Here is a 17641-nt window from a genome sequence, read left to right as displayed (position 1 = left end):
TCGCTCACTCCGCTCCGTAGGTCCGTGCCATGGAAGGGGAAATCTAAGGCCGGGTTAAGCAGCAGCAACGACCGTACGACGGATATTGGAAGGGGCTGCGAAGCGAAACAGAAGCAGCAGCAGCAGCTAGAGAAGGAGACCCCAAGGAGCAGCAGGCGGCGGCGTGCGAAAGACGGAGAACACGAACGGCGTCGTCGTCGTCGTGGTCGGGCAGCGGCGGCGGCGGTGCTGGTGGTGGTGGTGGTGGTGGCTGAGTGCCGCCAGCAAGGGGAAGGCTTCCCCCACCACGGTCTTCGTCGTCGTCGTGGCCGACTCGGGTCGGCCCACGGAGCAGCAGCGGCCCGCGGCTTATGATGTCATCGGAGGAAGATTCTGATTCTTTCGGTTTGTACGTCGACAAGTTGCTAAAGAAGCACGACCCGAGCGCGGCGGCGACCGCCAACAGCAACAGCAACAGCAGCAACGCCAGCAGCGGAAGTACCGGGAGCGGCCACAGCAAGCAGCAGCAGCGCGCCCGGCAGCGCGTGGACGCGGGCGAGCCAAGGAACAGCTACTCCTCGATACCGAACTTCAGTTCGCGGCCGTCCTTCATGAGCGGCGGTTTGTACGGGGCTATCTTTAGCCAGGCGCAGCAGCAGCACTTCAGCGGCCTGTTCGGTCCCGGCGGTTACGGGCCCGCCGCCAGCAAGATGCTCAACGAACTGCTCGGGCGCCAAGTGAAGCAAGCGCAGGACGCCACCGACCACGCGGCGGACGCGACCACCACCCTCAGCATGCTGTCCGCGATCGAAGCGGCCGCGGCCAGCACCAGCATGCTGATCGACGCGGGAGGTGGTGGTGGTGGCGGTGGCGGTGGCGCAGTGAACGGTGTCAGTGGGAGCGGCCAAGGTGTCGCCAAGCACGGCTTCGAGAGTGTGACGAACCTGAACAACAACAATTCGAATACGAACAATAACAACAACAACCACAATAGTAACAGTAACAGTGGTAGTGGCCACAACAATGGCCACAGTGCAAACGGTGGCAGTGGTGGTGGTGCGGTAGTGGCCGCCGTGTCCTCGTCGGATGCGCCGACGATCGGGAACCGGCGCAGCAGCAGCACCAGCAGTACGAGCAGCAACAGCAGCAGCAACAGCAGCAGCATCCACAGCTCCGCCAGCAACACCAGCAACCACCACCCGCACCTCCACCCCCACCACCACCACCACCATAGTGATAACGGCGTCGGTGGTGGCGGGACGAACAGCAACAACGGGCTCGGACTCGGGCTCGGTGGTGTTATAGACCTTGACGGTGACTCTACAACACCACCGACCCCCGTCGCCGGTGCCGGCCCCACGGCCACGGCCGCCCCCGGAACCGGCAGCTCCGACAGTGAGCTGGCGCACCACATGCTGCGCAACATCCTGCAGAGCAAAAAGGACCTGATGGCGCTCGATCAGGAGTTGCGCGCGATCAGCTCGCCCGACAACAACAACGTGATCGGGAGCAAGAACAACAACCACAACACGATCTTTGACGTAGTGAGCAAAGGTGGCAGTGAGGGAAGCAGCAACAACCACCACCAGCACCAGCACCATCGGGATCAGGACGGGCCCATAGTGATAAACGGGGGCGAGCTAAGTGACTCCTGCGAGGAGGGTGGCCCGCTGGGCCTGCTGGGCAGTCCGGCCAACGGTAGTGAGGTGAAGGCGTCCAGTCTGTTGTTGTGTCCGAATCAAAATGGCGTCTCGGGTGATGACGGAAGTGGACCCGCGAAGTTGATCGGTGATCGGTTAGCGAACGGCCCGGTGGTGCTGAACCCGAAGCAGGAGCGGGCTGACGTGATCGACGAACTGGTGGCGTCGCTGCCTCCGGCGCCGCCGGCGGACGACACCGCCGACGACGAACCGATGCCGTCGCCGGCGTCGGGCGTTAGCGCCGAGATGCTGATCACCAAGCAGGAGATGCAGGACCTCGAAGATTGCTGCGCTGGCGGTGGCGATCGGGACGATAAGGATCGAGACGATCGGACACCCTCGCCGACGGGTGGGGAGCAGCAACCGCGACTAACGGGTGGCCGTCCCGGGGAACCGGAAGCGCTGAACATGAAGCGGGCTCGGGTCGAGAACATCGTCTCGACGATGCACCGCGCCAGTCCGGCCACTCTGCCCGGCCTCGGCCAGGCGACGGCTGGGGCGGGCGCGCCCCCGGTGAACGGGTGCAAGAAGCGGAAGTTGTATCACCCGCAGCAGCACGATAACGGGGCGGCCGAACGGTACGCGGCAGCCGCAGCCGCCGGACTCAATCTGGGGTTGACGCTCCAGAACTTTATGCTGAGCAGCAGCGCCGCGGCAGCGGCAGCGGCCGCAGCAGCGGCAGCGGGCAACGCGGCGGCGGTGACGGCGGCCGGGGAACCGGCCATGACCGACGATGACGACGATCTGGTGGAGGAGCAGGCGACGATCACAACGGCGGCATCGGGCGCTTCGGCACCGCCCCATATCCATCAGAAGCGTGTGGAGAAGGACGTCCTGAAGTCGCAGCTCCGCTCGATGCAGGAGCAGCTGGCCGAGATGCAGCAGAAGTACGTGCAATTGTGCTCGCGGATGGAGCAGCAGTCGGACACGACGCAGGAGGTGGCGGACGATAGCTCCACCAGCGACGACATCCTGGAGGACGACGCAGCACCGGGACCGGCGGATCACTCGCCCCGGTCGCTGCTGCTCCAGTCGACTCCGGTCAAGGAGGCGGGTGTCGGCAAGGGGAGTGGTGGGCAGCAGCAGGACCAGGCGGCGGCCGCCGCGGCCGCCGCCGCAGCCGCCGACGCTTCCAGTATGCTGCAGATGATGAGCAAGATGATGTCCGCGAAGTTGCACCACCAGGGATTGCCCCCCCAGGGACACCCGCACCCGGCCCTGCAGGCCGCGGCCGGTTTCAACGGGGCCCACCCGTTCCTGCAGCACATGCAGCAGGCGGCCGCAGCCGCCGCAGCCGCCGCTATGCCCCGCGACGAGGCGCAACATCAGCAGCAACAACAACTGAGCAGCGCCGCGGCTATGTACCAGAAGCTGTTCCTGGAGCAGGAGGCCCGCCTGGTGAAGGCGGAACACGGGGAGCGGAACCAGCAGCAGCAGCTGCTGCAGTCAACCCCGCTCCACCAGCCACCACCGCCGCAGCAGCAGCCGCAACCTCCGCTCCAGACGCTTATGCAGGACCGAAGTCCGGGAAGTAACCCAGCGCAGGTAACGTTGCCAACACCGGCACCGCCGCAGCCGCCACTGCAGCCACCGGCGCACACTCCACTCCACCCGATCCCCACCACTTCTTCGCAGCAACCCCCGCAGCTACTACAATCGCCTGTCCAATCGCATTCACAGCAACAACCGCCGTCGCTGCCGCCGTCCCAGCAACAGCTTTCGCCCCGCCAGCAACCGACGGTCCAGCCACCGTCGCCGACCGCGGCGGCAGTGGCATCGGCGGCGATCAGTCACGGCGTCGCCGCAGCTGCGACGACGACGACGACGACGCCGGTGATCCCGAAGGGCGCTTCGACGGATTTGACGAACCGCCTGACGATGATGCGATCGGCGGTGGCGGGCAGCGCAGCACCGGTTGGTGGGCCCGTGTCCGGCACGGACCTGGAGGGGCTGGCGGACGTGCTGAAGACCGAGATTACGGCCTCGCTGTCGAATCTGGTCGACTCGATCGTGACGCGCTTCGTGCATCAGCGCCGCTTCCTTGGCAAGCAGTCGGAGGCGGCGGCAGCCGCCGCCGAGCAGCTCAACAAAGACCTCCTGATGGCGTCCCAGCTGCTGGACCGCAAGTCCCCGCGCACCAAGCTTGGGCCGGCCGCCGACCGAACGCACCAGCACCACCACCATCACCAGCACCAGCACCACACAGGTAATGGGCCACAGGTGCCTCTGCTTCAGCAGCAGGCGGTGGGGACGGCTGTTCCGCCGCCGCCAGTGCGAGGGCCGCTGCCATATCCGCCGCTCGGCGGCATGCCGCCGACGGCGATGCACGGACCGGCGCAGGATCCCGGCAAGACTGGCCAGCATCAACCGCTGCCGGCCGGCATCAGCAACGTGCACCACCACCACCACCACCCCCTCCATATGCCCGCTCACGTACGTCCTTCTCCCTCTGCAGCCATGTTCCCACCGCAGCAGCAGCAGCAGCCGAAAGCGACGACCCAAGGCATGAACTCGGTGGCCGCCGCCGCGCTCTACAACTCGATGAACCAAGCCCTCGGCGGGGGTGGCGTCGGTGGTCCTGTACCACCACCACCACCGCCAGCGACGGTTGCAGCGGTCAATCCGTTCTGTTTGCCACCACCGCCGGCGCCAGCGCCGGCGATGGAAGCGCGCGAACCCAACCCGGAGCAGTTCGAGGCCCTCAGTTTGGTGGTGACGCCGAAGAAGAAGCGCCACAAGGTGACGGACACGCGCATCACACCCCGCACCGTGAGTAGAATCCTGGCCCAGGACGGCATCCTGCCGTCCGCCGCCACCAACCACCAGCACCAGTTGCCGATCGATTCTCAACAACAACACTCCCAACAACAGCAGCAGCAGCAGCAACAACAGCAGCAGCTCCCGATCGGGGGTGCCGGCGGTGTGAACGGTTGCCACGCGGGGGGAACCCTGAACAACAACAACAACAATAGCTGTAACAAAAACCAAAACCAGCTCATTAACCAGCAGCAGGCCGCCTCACAGCAGGCCCTGGTTCCGTCGTCGCAGGTTCCCCAGCAACAGCAACAGCAACAATCTCCGTTCAGCGGTCAGTCGGCGGTGTCGGGGGGTGGCCCCAAGCAGCAGCCGCCGCCGACGGCGACCACTCCGACCGAGTGTACGTCACCGCGGTCGTCCTTCCACGGTGCTGCCGTCGCCGCCTCGGCGATGCTGCCCGTTTCGCTGCCGACGTCGGTCGCGATCCCGAACCCGTCGCTCCACGAGTCGCAAGTCTTCTCGCCCTACAGCCCCTTCTTCAATCCGCACGGTGCTGGCGGTGGCGTTGGCGGCGGCGGTGGCCCCCATGGGCCGCAGCCGTCCCAGTTCCACCACATGAAGGTGTCCTCGAGCAGCCCGCCCGGCCTTGGCAACTCGGGTCTGCTGGGCGATCCACGAGACTCGCCGCCCCTACCGCACCCGCCCACGATGCTGCATCCGGCGCTGCTGGCCGCGGCCCACCACCACGGCAGCTCGCCCGACTACGGACATATCCGGGCGTCGATGGACGCCGCCGACCGCAGCTCGGACTGCACGTCCGCGGACATCACCTACAACGGCCTGGAGCCTACTATATCCTTTTCAATGCAGTACCACCAGCCGGGACTCGGCCCGGTTACAGCGTAAGAATCGATCTAACCTACCTAACCCTTCCGCCCCGCCGGGGTTCCCGTGTTTCGTTTTAGCCTCCTGTCAAAACGGAACCCGGAGACCGGATCCACGGATGGCCATGGAGAAGGCTCCCGGAGGCCTTTGACAGGAGTCTGAAGCTAGGCCGGGAAATCCCCGTCCCCTCCTCGCGACGGGGCCATGCACGCCAGCTGGCCACTCGGTTCCGAACGGAGCGGCAACCTTGCACGAGGGTTGTTCTAAAAGTAGTAAGACATTGGAATTTCCGCGGGTTGTTCGATTTTCGATTTTTTTTGTGGCGTTAGGTTGCTACTAATGGCACTCACTTATGGTGAAAAGTTCGGACATTTTGAGTAATTCGGTCAATTTTTGACAGCCGTTTTGCTTGGGCGTGTAGTGGCTCATCTACGATGCCTTCTTTAAGGGATTTTACGGACTAAAATTGGTCAAACAAAAAAATGTGTAAATCAGTCAAACAATATGTTAAAAAATCAAGTAATATTTCTTTTGAAAGTTCATTTCATACAGAATATGTAAAAAAATATCACACAAACCTCCGTCGTAAGGAATGCGAATTACCGGACCTCCTTTCGTAAACTCTTGCACCGTTTTTTTGGTCGGTTTCTTTGCTGCAGAACGCCAGTTTGCTTTGAGTTCCATCTCACTGACAATTGTTTTACGAGTCTTTTTAAGGGTCCGCTTGGCGATTGCCCAATATTTTTGCCACAATTACAAGATGCTAACTGGCCAAAACAGAAAAATGAAAAATAATGCGTCAAGGTGATGTTGACAAATTTTCGTCCGTAACACCCTTTATCTGCTAAAATCCCTTTATCTGGCAACTGAGAGGTCCTTCAACTTGACTTTTAGAGTAATCAATCACTGGCCGAACTTAACGCCACAAAAAATCGAGAATCGAACATACGTAGCCCGCGGAAATTCAAATGACTTACTACATTTTAAACTGCCGTCGTACTTGATTTTACGTCGTCAAACGTCGCACTTCCAATCGCCATGCGTCTTCACGAGCGAGCTTCTTAATCAGATTTGCGAATGGCTGAATCCCTTTCTGTGTGACTTTTGTGTGTGACACGGAGTAGCCGTTCTTGGGTCACTTTTATAGTTTCCTCCGTCAAGAAAATCAGCCCCCTCAGCTTCGGGGCAGGCCAATCCGATTTGCAGCGTGCATTATCGAGTGGGGTGGATTATCCACTTTTGTTTTTCCTTCAAAGCCCCAGCTGACCCCGGGACTTTGTGCGCCAAAGATTGCGTACGCGTGTCCACCGTCTGAATGCCTGGCCGGCGTGTGTGCTTTCCCCGTTGTGAGCACCCCACCCCCTCCTCCACCCTGTGTTATCCAATAACGTTATCGTTTACCGTCCTGCACTCCGCCCTTCGAATCAGTAACGAATCCTTAACTCCGGTGAACTCGTCAACCCTGACGCCGATGCACCTGCGCAAGGCGAAGCTGATGTTCTTCTGGGTGCGCTACCCCAGCTCCGCCGTGCTGAAGATGTACTTCCCGGACATCAAGTTCAACAAGAACAACACCGCCCAGCTGGTCAAGTGGTTCTCCAACTTCAGGTAAGTGAGTCCCGATTCTTTCCCGAATAGTAGCTGGGCTGTCTATTAATTTCGGAACAGTCCGGAACGCAGGGCACTCGGGGGTAAGATCAAACACAATTTCCCAGGTCAAATAGCACTGGAGCAGTTAGAGTTTGATTGGTGGCGGTTTCGTTTCCGGATGGTCTCCCCAGCCAAACGGAACCAAACGAAGTCGAATCTTTTGCCGAAAAGCCATTGAGCGAATGCAAATTTACTTTGCGGACTGCGGACCAAAACCCCAGGAACACACACACCGGTCTAGTCGCGTGAGTCTGAACGTGGTTCCGGGTCATTAATAATGCGCCCGTGGTGCACATTGTGCGACCCGGCGCTGATTCTCTTGTGGTTTGTCTTGACCCCCCACCAAGTGGACCTGCCGCTAATAGAGGGACCTTACAATAGAGTCCTCGCTAGTCTCCGCCAAAAACTATATGATATTTAAATGGTCCCTTCAACTGTGACCCCACCACGATTGTTCCGTCTGCTCGTCGGTGGCCTCGCCATCACATCGCTTCACATCTCTGGGTGATGGATTGAGTATTTATCGCAGCAAACGCCCCAAACGGTTTCGGGTTTTTAATGCCGGGGTAGTAGCCGGTCCAAAACCGATCGATACCACCGACGGCACTTCCGTTCCGAACTGAGCATGTGGGCTTACAATAGTGCGCCACGCACCGAGCGCCTTTTTGGCAACCCCCAGCCGGGGCTTAGCCAGCCCGGCGGGTGAAAAACTACATTTCCAAAAATATCGCCATGTTGACGTAGCGCTAACGTGCGCCCCGGGTGGGTCCCGGGTGGGATTCCGGGAGGCTGGCTGGCTGGCGCTACATTCCCGTCTAAGCCGCGGACACGGCTGGGCGAGGTGGGTGCTATGGTCGAAAATGTCCAAAATGGCTGCTGCTGCTGCTGCGAAATAAATGGCCTCTACATTTCGGGTTAGAATTAATAGAGGCACCCGGGCTGTATTTCAGCCAGATCGGATGGGATGGGTGACGAGCGCCGCGCCTTTGTGTGTCACGTCGATCGCCGGCGTGTCTGGACGTGTGTGTTGGTGGTACATATGCAAAACATTTACTCGAGTGCACATTTCGTGGTGCATTCGGGGGGCGCATATGTAGCGTGGAGATCCCTGCGTCTAAACCCCGGGCAGGAAGGATGGACCCGGCAGCAGCATCCCCGACGCCGGGAGAGTCCAGACCGGGCGAAAGTGCAGCATATGCAGTTGAATGGTGCAACGCTGGGTTCGCTGCACCGGCGGAGGCACTGCGTGTCCAAAATTGGGAGAAGATTTGTGGGTATATAGCGAAGTGGCCCCCCTCTGATGCACATGAAGTGCGTTTTTCGCTGGTCACTATCGCTGGATGCACTCGGCCCAAAACCTACACACGCAGACACTGGTGCGTTTCATTGCACTTTGGCTTCGATCTGTGACGGCTTTGCGTGTGTCCGGTTTATGTATCGAAATTTGCGAACCACCCCATACATAGCCACGGCCAGTCTGTTGGGACTTAGAGAGTGTTAGAGTGCGGAAGCAGCGCAAAGTTATGTGCAGCACTCAACACGGGCGCGCCAAATAAATAGAATAGATAAACCAACACACTATACTCCGGTCGAGTGTGTGGACCGACCGAACCGAAACTGTTTCGAATGGCTCTTCAATTTTACCTCAACCCAACACTCGCGGACACGTAGCTTCTCACCGGGCGATTTTGATGATGAGCCCGCGGGAAGGGCCTACACTTATGAAAGGTCTAAGCCTTTTGAAAGTAGATTTCTTTCAGTGAAATCACATGTTTATTGAAACGGAAAACTCTATTTTATTCAAAGTATTTGCCATCGTTAGCTATACATTTCTCCCATCTCTTTGGTAATTTGTGGAAGCCGCGCCAACAGAATAAATCGTCTTTTCGTAAGCAAGCCAATTAGTCATCCAATTTTCGACTTCCTAGTACGAATCGAAGTGCTACTCAGCCAATGCGTGTGATAATCAAAATAAAATAAATGATAATCGACCAAATAATCCAACCGAATCGATCTTGTTTAGCGCTCGAAGTTAATGGTTATCGCGGACTAATGCATGATTTTTTTCTTTTAAGGATTCTCGAAATGAATCCTTACTTTCCATCTCCAAGCACGATCTGATGGAGGAATGAGTTCCTTTTGTACCTGGTGAGCAGAATTTCATATTTGGTTTTTCGTTTTTTGGTCAATCTTCTGGATCTTTCCAAGGGTCTTCAAACGTACCGATATGGCGTATTGGGACACATTTAGTCGATCCGCGAATTGTTGCATTTGCGTGTCATTTTCATCCAAAAGTTCGTGTAATTCAGCGCCCTCGAACTTATTTTTGAAGTCCTCCGACTGTTTGTTAAGTCAAAATTGCCATGTTTAAATATTTTAAACCGCGTAAAGCACTGCGATCTTCCAAAAGCATGATCACTGTAAGCTTCGACAGGCAGTTGATGCGATTCTGTAGCACTTTTCTTCAGCGGGTAACAGAAAAGCAATGATGTCCGCATTTCGTACATGAGTTGCCGACTAAAATATGTTTCGTTTTGAGTTGAAATCCTTTGCCGGATATCAAGGCAAGATAATGTTGCCAAAAAAGGCATAATGAGGAGGACCAAATTGACAGCTAGAGCCATCAGTTTACACAATCTACTTTTATAGGGTTAGACCTGATATTATCCTTATGTTCGGACGCGGGCAGAGTCGCACAATCAGCAGCTTTAGAAAAGGGTTTGCACTTGACGATTGATATGTTGGATTTGAACTGACGCGGTTTTCGCATGGCAACTTCGATGGCTCGCGGTGCTTTGTGTTGACAGATGATCTACGGGCGAGCTACGCGGCGAGCCTACTACGAGTTCAACAAAGATTGGAGCATGTTTATGCACGAACCGTCAGAAGGAGCTTTGCTTTTTGTGCTGCGCGTTGAATTTCAAACGGCACAGAATTATGGGTTTGATGACTGTGGACCGGTGACTCCACCGGCACTGGTGGCTGCTGCAACTATCAAAGGCACAATCGCTGGAACACCCACCACAGAGAAAAGGGTCCTCAGGGAGCAGACCCTGGGGTTGTTTTTTTTAAGAATATGCACCGCTTCTCGGGCTCCCCCGAGTAGGTGGAACCCTCGCCCTTTCTGTGGCCGCGTGCTCGAGAGCTAAACGATGCGCGTGATTTGCGGAAATATCAGAAGACGCTGAGACGATGTTGGTTGTGGTTGGTGGCAATTGTAGAAACGGCCACGGGGCGCACTTTGCACCACGCGAACCCACCGCAGTCGGTGTAGGGTTGAGACTTTGAAAGGCCCTTTTGCCGTCGCTTCGGCCCGCGAACCACGCAAGAAAGTGGCCGCGGCGCGCGAAGGAGCTTAATTAAAAATTGCGCTTAATTAATGTAATTTTGCTAATTAGCAGGACCCGCCGGTAGTAGCCACAGAAACACAGCACACTGGCGCGGGATTTCTTTGCGATGCCGGTTCTTTGTTGGAGGTCTCTCTCCCAACCGACGACGGTAAGACGCGGCGGAACTGCTGCTGCCGTTGGCGGAGCAGCACTCTGCCACAAAACCACCGGCAGTCTCTATCGGTATTCAACACCGGGGTCTGCCGGTCCCGCAAAAGGGTTTGGCCGTAATCGCACAGGTACCGTTCCGCGCTCTCTGTTCCGGCATGCGAATTATGAGCCTAATCGGGTTTAAGGATAATAGCCAAATTTGCCCGAAAGTTGTCCGACGTGCATAATGTTCGGCCGTGCGGTGCAGTTCGAGTGCCTCCTACCTGGGCGATCAGCCTTCGCGCGCTTACGGGATTTGGCGGGAAAAGGAGCCCAGCGTCAGCGGCTGACGGCTGCAGCAAGAGCGCGTTAGTTCTTGATTCTTCGTAGGTCGTAGGGCTTGCCAAACGCAGGCGGTCGCGCAGGATACCGGGTGCACCAATACCAATACGGCACAACGAGCCTATAATCGGCCCAGACGTGTGTGAGACGCGCCTTTGTCTTGGGAACCATATCGGACCCCTAGCTTTCTTGAGCCCCGAGCCCTTCGATCGCGCGCAGCTTGCGTCGTCTTTAAGATTTCTTTCTTTTCTTCGCCCAAAACCCGGGTACCGCTCCTCCCCGGTGGTGTGTGTCAGCTGGTTTTGCTGCTGGCGACCCTCCACAACCCGGGCTCCGGAAGTTTACGATAAAGCGGCCGGCACCGTTCCCTCCCTATCCTTTTCTATGCTGTGTCGCACCTCTGGCACCGCACCGAACCGGCAATTATCATCAGCAAGTCACACTGAAAGTCGCCAGTCAAAGGGAAGGTGAAGGATTTGTGTGTCCCTTCTCGTCTTCGACTTCGTCCCTCGTCGTCGACGAGGGGCGGGCATTTATGAGGGCATTTAAATTTCCTGTCGTGTGCGTGTGTAGCGACGGCAAGACGGCATCTTGCGGCGGTGCACTATCGGCCCGCGCCGCTCCGCGTCTTGCCAAATCGAAGGGGGAATGATGGAAAAAGTTCGTTACTCCGGGTTTGTTGTGCGTGTTTCTTTTTCTTTGTTTTTTCTGTTTTTTTTTGCTGTTGCCACGGAGAAGAAATTCCTCCGAATTTACGCTGCGTGGCCAAGCGTCTTAGGGCGACGCTGGCTTTTAATTTCTTCGTCGGGGAGGGTTGACTGTTTGGTGGCCCCTCGCCCCGGCGGCCACCGGCATCAAGATTGCGTGGCATATGCGCTTCCGAGCCGGGGTTGGTAGCGAACGGAAAAATTAGCGCTCCGCTGATTTTGACCGTTGGCGCACAGAGAGACCCGAGAACTTACCGTTTGTGGCTCTGCCTCAGAGAAACCGCCCCTTAGGCGGCGGTCGCTCTGTCGCGTGGGTCAAATGATCTCAATGGGGACACACGAGCGTGAGAAAACTGTTGTTGGACTGAGAAAGCAGAGAGAGCAGAGTGTGGCCGTAATGCCGGTGTAACGAGGCGGAAGAAGACGATCCACAACGGTCGCTTTTAACGGTCGCGCATTTAAACGGGAAGTTTTGACAGGCCAAAAAGACTGTCTGAACATTATCGGAAAAAACATACTACATATTAGGTTGACTATAAAAGAAATCCATTATTTTTGAGTGAAATTCAAAACTTTATTTAAGATACTTTCGATTCTCCAATTTGTGTCGAATATGCACCGTTTTTTGCAATGCTAGAAAAAAGTAGTGAATCGCTTGATGCCACCTTCGAAGCTTGAATTTTCGTTTTTATCCAAGAAAAACGATAAAATATACCGAATTTTCTCTTAGTTGTAAATCACAAACGAATGGAACAAACAAAAATCAGAAAAAAGCATTTTTTGTGAAGTGTGAAAACGAACCTTGAACCTATATGTTCGATACTTTACGAGATATCGATCACTAAAGCCATCTACCGAGAAAATAATGGATTACTTTTTCCCCAACACAACGATATTGGAAGGATTTAAGACTTTGTTTTGCAAAGTTCATTGAGTAGAACTTGCTACGCTGCGTTACAATGATAAATTAATCGTATTTTGTATGAAAAATTAACTGTGCCCAATAAAAAACGTCATTTTTATTGACGAAAAGCTCAGAGAGAGGACAGTCGCGCGTTGTACCGGCCTCCGGTTGAACATCAAGATTAGTAAAATGGTTAAGAAAAGACCGCAGCAGACACTGCAAGTGTTTGGTTTAGAAGTTTGACAGTACGATAGAGGCAAAATTTACAAGAAAAGCTCTAATACGTTAAGTGCTGCTTTACTCTACGCTGGCATCCATCTTGAGTGTGTGATTACATCAGACTACAAACACCACGGAGGATGTGAAAACGGATTAAAGGGTGTTACTTGGTGGTGAATTCAAGACTCACCGATGGTGTGGGGTCACATACATTATACAGCGCGTAATGAGAATATTAGAAATTTGCGCAAACATGCTCTGAAGGGGCAGATAAATGCCCTAGCTGCCAGTGAGGAGCGTAAACAACCCCGTCTTCCTAGCCCCCGGCTCACCATGTCGTCCTACGCACAGGAGAGCAGCCTTCTGAATGGCCACCACAAGTTTGGCCACTTGTGCCACGGCGTTAACCGTGGGGCGTGTGTGCCAGGGATACGCTTCGTGCCGGTCCTCGTAACGGTCGGTATCTTCGGAGCCCATAGGATCGCACTGCACTTTAATGATTATCCTTGGCAAGTGGGCGCTCTTCACCGACCGCCACTATCCACTCCATTGTTTTGCACTAGTAGTAGTAGTAGTGGGGCAGCTTTTTCTTCGTCCGTTTTGATTATCTCTCTCGAGGGACAGAGGACAGAGAGAGAGAGAGAGAGCCCACCACAATAATGGCGCCATGAAGAGGCGCGGTTCTCGCGGGCACCGATCTTCGGTGAGCCGCGCCCAGCTTTGAGGATGTGTGATGAATTTTTTATGACAACACCGAGTGTGGTACCGTGTGCCGTCCCATTCGGTTGGTGTGGCCAAGTTTTTCGTGCCATTACACGGTGATTTTCCGCTATTTTCTTTTTTCTGCTGCTGCTGCTGTAATCCATGGAGCAGCATCCCTGGCCGCGGCCGGAGGTTGATGGTTCCGTTTTGTGAACCGTTGTCACACGTACCACACACACATGAGCCCATGGGGAGTCCTTGGAGCCGGGGGGAGCGCAAAGAAAACAAATGACACAACTGACAACGACATTATCGCGCATAATGTGAAGTGAATAAACGGCAACGACAATGCGCACACGGGTTTGTTGGGAAACGGGTGGGAGTGGGCGATTATGATTATGCTGAATGGCACGGGACTCGATGCGGGAGAGCCGCAATTACGACGACGCTGACTGTTCGCCGGTGCACCACGGTACATTGTGCCACCGTGCGGAGGACGACCATGGGAGAAAACATTATCATGCGCCATTCTTTGGGGCAGTTTTCAGTATCATAGGTGACAGCAGCATCCTTTCCGTTAAAAAAAGCGTTAACAAAGACACAGCGTCAGGAGCCACCGACTCCGTTTGGTGTCTCTTGTTGCTGTGCTGTTGCTGCATTGTGTAGGGGCCTCCTCTACGATCGGCAAAGTGCAGCCGCCGCCCCGCGAGATGCATCCGCGATAGGTTGGGACGGGGCGAAGAAAACAATAGGGAAGGTTTTAATTGTACGTGTTTTGCTGCACAATAACTAGCTGATTTGGGCTGATTGACGAGCTGTGTTTTCTTGGGGCCCCAGCGGCTAATCCCAGTAGTGTCAATCTAGCCGGAAAAAGCGGTGCGCACCCAAATCACAACCGAGCGTGATGATCATGCTCGGTTGGTTCACGTGGCCAAAAGGGCGACGGCAGGCAGGACGAGCTGGAGAGCCGTGAGGCCACACTCCCCGTTCAACAGTCTTCAAGTGTGTGAAATGGCACGCTAAAATGACACCCCTCAGATTAGCACACAGTCGTCACCTCCGTTGTGTGGGCCGCAACGTGGCAACATGAGCCCCTCTCAAGGCTCTCTCCCGTTCGGCAGTGACGTTATGCTGCACACATTCGGTGGGCGCGCTGTTGTTTGCATATCGCCGCCTCCGCCGCAGTAGACGATGTGTGCCTGGTGTGGCCCCGTATGTCACTGCGAGGCGTTAAAGCAGAGACGAAAAGCATAATATTTGCATTAAGTAATGCCGGTGCTGGAGTCGGTGGTTGTCTGCGTTTCGCCTGCTCTGGCAGGAGCCTTAGTGTGAGCTGGGCCATAGACGCTCCCGGCGCTGCTGCTGGTGGTGGGCATCCTTGGGACTCCCGAGCCGAGGACCGACCCGACCCAGGACTAGATGTCCGTGCCCACGGCGCAAAAGTGTCGCCGCACGAATCCTTTGGCACTCGGTGTTGGGCCGCAACTCAAGTGCCCCTCTCGTGTGCAGCGTCTACTTCCGCCCGGCGGGGCTGCTGTGTCTGTTCGCCATTCGCGCCAATTTAAAGGTGTTTTTAGGTGGCATGTTGACAAGTCGGCCGCGTCGGCCATATGGCGGTAACACTTACACAGGGAGCCACTCGAGATTGGCTTGGCGTCTCTTAAGAGGACTGTGCAGGTTGACGCTTTCCTGCTTTCATCTAATAAGGGCCGTGGTGCTTAATGGCTCGTTGTGTGTCATCATCAAAAGACCTTAACGATTTAATTGGCGTAATCGTGCTCTGCGACGGTGCTAAGGCGGGTTTTTTTAGGTGTTGATAGAGCGACCCATCTAGTGGGACTAGCCGGGTCGGCCCTCTCCGATCGGCGTCAAACGCGAGGAACCCATCACAGTCCAAAGGGGTGTTTAGTAAATATTTTGTTTCGCTCATTGTAGGGAATTTTACTACATTCAAATGGAGAAGTACGCCAGACAAGCTGTAAGCGAGGGCATGAAAAATGCCGATGACATCCATGTAAGCAATGACAGTGAGATTTACCGCGTCCTCAACCTACACTACAATCGGAACAATCACATCGAGGTGAGTGCAATACCGTTTGATATCCCCCGTTTTTTTGTGGCTTTCCTCCCTGCGATTGCGATCCCGCGATCTAGTAACCCTCCCCCTCTCCGACCTCTCGGGTCGGTTTCTCGAGCAACTTTCTTTGATTGGCAAGTAACGTGACAAATTATCAACCAAATTATATTTGCTTCCCAACACTTTAGGTGCCCCAAAATTTCCGATACGTCGTTGAGCAGACGCTGCGTGAGTTCTTCCGCGCGATACAGGGCGGCAAAGACACCGAGCAATCATGGAAGAAATCTATTTACAAAATCATTTCCCGAATGGATGATCCTGTGCCGGAGTATTTCAAATCTCCGAACTTCCTCGAGCAGCTGGAGTAAAGCATTAAGCCTGGGCTACTAGAAGCGTGTGCCTCTAACGCGCTCAGTTAGTGCGCACGCTCGGAGCAGACGAGGAGGAGTGGGAGAGGAGAAGGGAGTCTTCGGGTGGCAGAAGTTAGCTAACGCGTGTCAACCAACAAAACAAAGAAGAAAAGAAAGAAACCAAAAAGTGCAGCCCGAAAGGCTTTACGGAATTAAGACACCGAATCAATAATAGGAAAAAAAACAAGAAACAAAGAAAAAAGTAATATATGAAGCACTAATTGTGTATGAAAACGAAACAGAGTAATTTTATTATAAAAAATTAAAATAAATTATACAAAATTGTTATCTTAAAACAAATTTATGAGATATGAGCGTACGAGAAGGGAGCGATGAAACGACGAGACACAAAACATACAAATATGAGTGAGTCAGAGAGCAAAAGAAAGAGACTATATTATTTAAAACCCTGAAGCAGACGGAACGGAAGCGAAGAAGCGAGAAGAAAATTTAATACGCGAAACCTATTAAACCAAACTCAAAACAAACAATGAACTAAAACAAGAAAACATTTGTGGTTCCTATCATGTAGTGCGCTTTTTTCCCACGAAGGCGTCTCTGCAGACAACAAAAAAAACAAACAAACAAAATCCAGCACTCAAGTTCGACAAAGCAGAGTGAAATGCGCGGCGAAAATGATCGACGGGGATACATTCTTACGCAAAAGCTACACAAGGCGAAACGTGTAACGCGTACGGAATACTCCAGTCGTAGTCGCCCGAGACACACACGCAACATGGCCATTCGCAGCGGGCAGGCGCATAGGCGCGGTCCCGGTGCCCAGAGAATGCGATTTCATGCGCGAGCTAGGCCTTCAATCAGAAAACATGTTACAAACCGTGCGCAGCGCAGCGATTGTAGTGCTTTCTTCGGAGATTGAAACGGAAATGGCATCTCGGAAAACTCTTTTCACGGACGTTCAAAAATATAAATATTTAAACGAGAGAAAAGTCGAAAGCAAAAAAGCACTTACACGGCACACCTCAAAATTTACCAATTTATATTATATTTAAGAGATAAGAGAAGAAACAGCATTAAGCATAACATGAAAAATCGCAGTACACACCCGAACGTGTAGAGCAACCAGCGCGCGAGCAAGCATCTGAGGAGGCGAGGTGGACACAAGGTAGTCCGTTAAAGTATAGAACAACTCTCGTAGCAACCCTTTTGCGAAGTGACTACTGTTGCGTGGAACACACAAAGGGACTAGCGGAATTGAAAAGGAATGCAGTTTTTTGGCGCAAAAAAGGAAGGCAGGCAGTAACGTAAACTGTATTGCAAACCGTCGAATCATACGATACATTATATCGACATTCCATTTGGCCACCCCACACGGTATCGACGCGTATTTTTCTAGTGTTAACCTTCGGCTACCGGATCGTTTTCCCTCCATCAGTGTTTCCTTAGTTTCCCACACGGGGGTCCACGGACCACCGTTTGCGATGAATTTCCTCATTTTGAGATGATGTATTTATACTTTTTCTGTATAGCTAGATGTTAGTTTCAAGATTAGAGTTAAAAACATCGTTAGCGTGTACCGGAACTCTGTACAAATGCCTAGAAACCGTTAAGCATGTACACCCCACTACTGGGCTCCAAGATTAGTCCTTGGATAGATCACTCGAAGCAACAGAATCAGAACACACAGTGCCGCGTTGAAAACCTCTGGCGCGTTGGTTTTTTGGCGAGTACGAAACTGTAAATATGTTTATTTATTATTATTTTTCCGCAAAGGGGCAGCAACGCGTTGAAAATAAATTATGTTTATTGAGCAAAATTCTAAATTTAAATGAATTTATCAAAATTCCAAAAAGATCATGAGCACGTGTG

General features: G+C 54.1%; 1 protein-coding gene across 1 annotated transcript; it reads left to right on the top strand.

Moving 5' to 3' along the window:
• Positions 1 to 350: 350 nt before the first annotated feature.
• On the top strand, positions 351 to 17341 carry LOC128270331 (homeobox protein prospero). The gene is made up of 5 exons (XM_053007730.1): positions 351 to 1167; positions 1285 to 5288; positions 6775 to 6929; positions 15260 to 15404; positions 15590 to 17341. Exons 1-5 carry the CDS (start codon positions 351 to 353, stop codon positions 15767 to 15769), a joined length of 5301 nt encoding a protein of 1766 aa, XP_052863690.1. The 3' UTR covers positions 15770 to 17341.
• The last annotated feature ends 300 nt before the right edge of the window (positions 17342 to 17641 follow it).

This window comes from Anopheles cruzii, chromosome 3, assembly GCF_943734635.1.
Source record: "Anopheles cruzii chromosome 3, idAnoCruzAS_RS32_06, whole genome shotgun sequence".
Lineage (NCBI taxonomy): Eukaryota > Metazoa > Arthropoda > Insecta > Diptera > Culicidae > Anopheles > Anopheles cruzii.
The sequence above is the reverse complement of the archived record's forward strand: the minus strand, read 5'-3'. Positions and strand labels throughout refer to the sequence as shown.

Coding starts and splice junctions, on each gene's coding strand:
- LOC128270331 (XM_053007730.1), top strand. CDS start 351: ATGATGTCATCGGAGGAAGATTCTGATTCTTTCGGTTTGTACGTCGAC. Junction 5,289..6,774: donor ACAACGGCCTGGAGCCTACT/ATATCCTTTTCA, acceptor ACTCCGGTGAAC/TCGTCAACCCTGACGCCGAT. Junction 15,405..15,589: donor ATCGGAACAATCACATCGAG/GTGAGTGCAATA, acceptor CCAACACTTTAG/GTGCCCCAAAATTTCCGATA.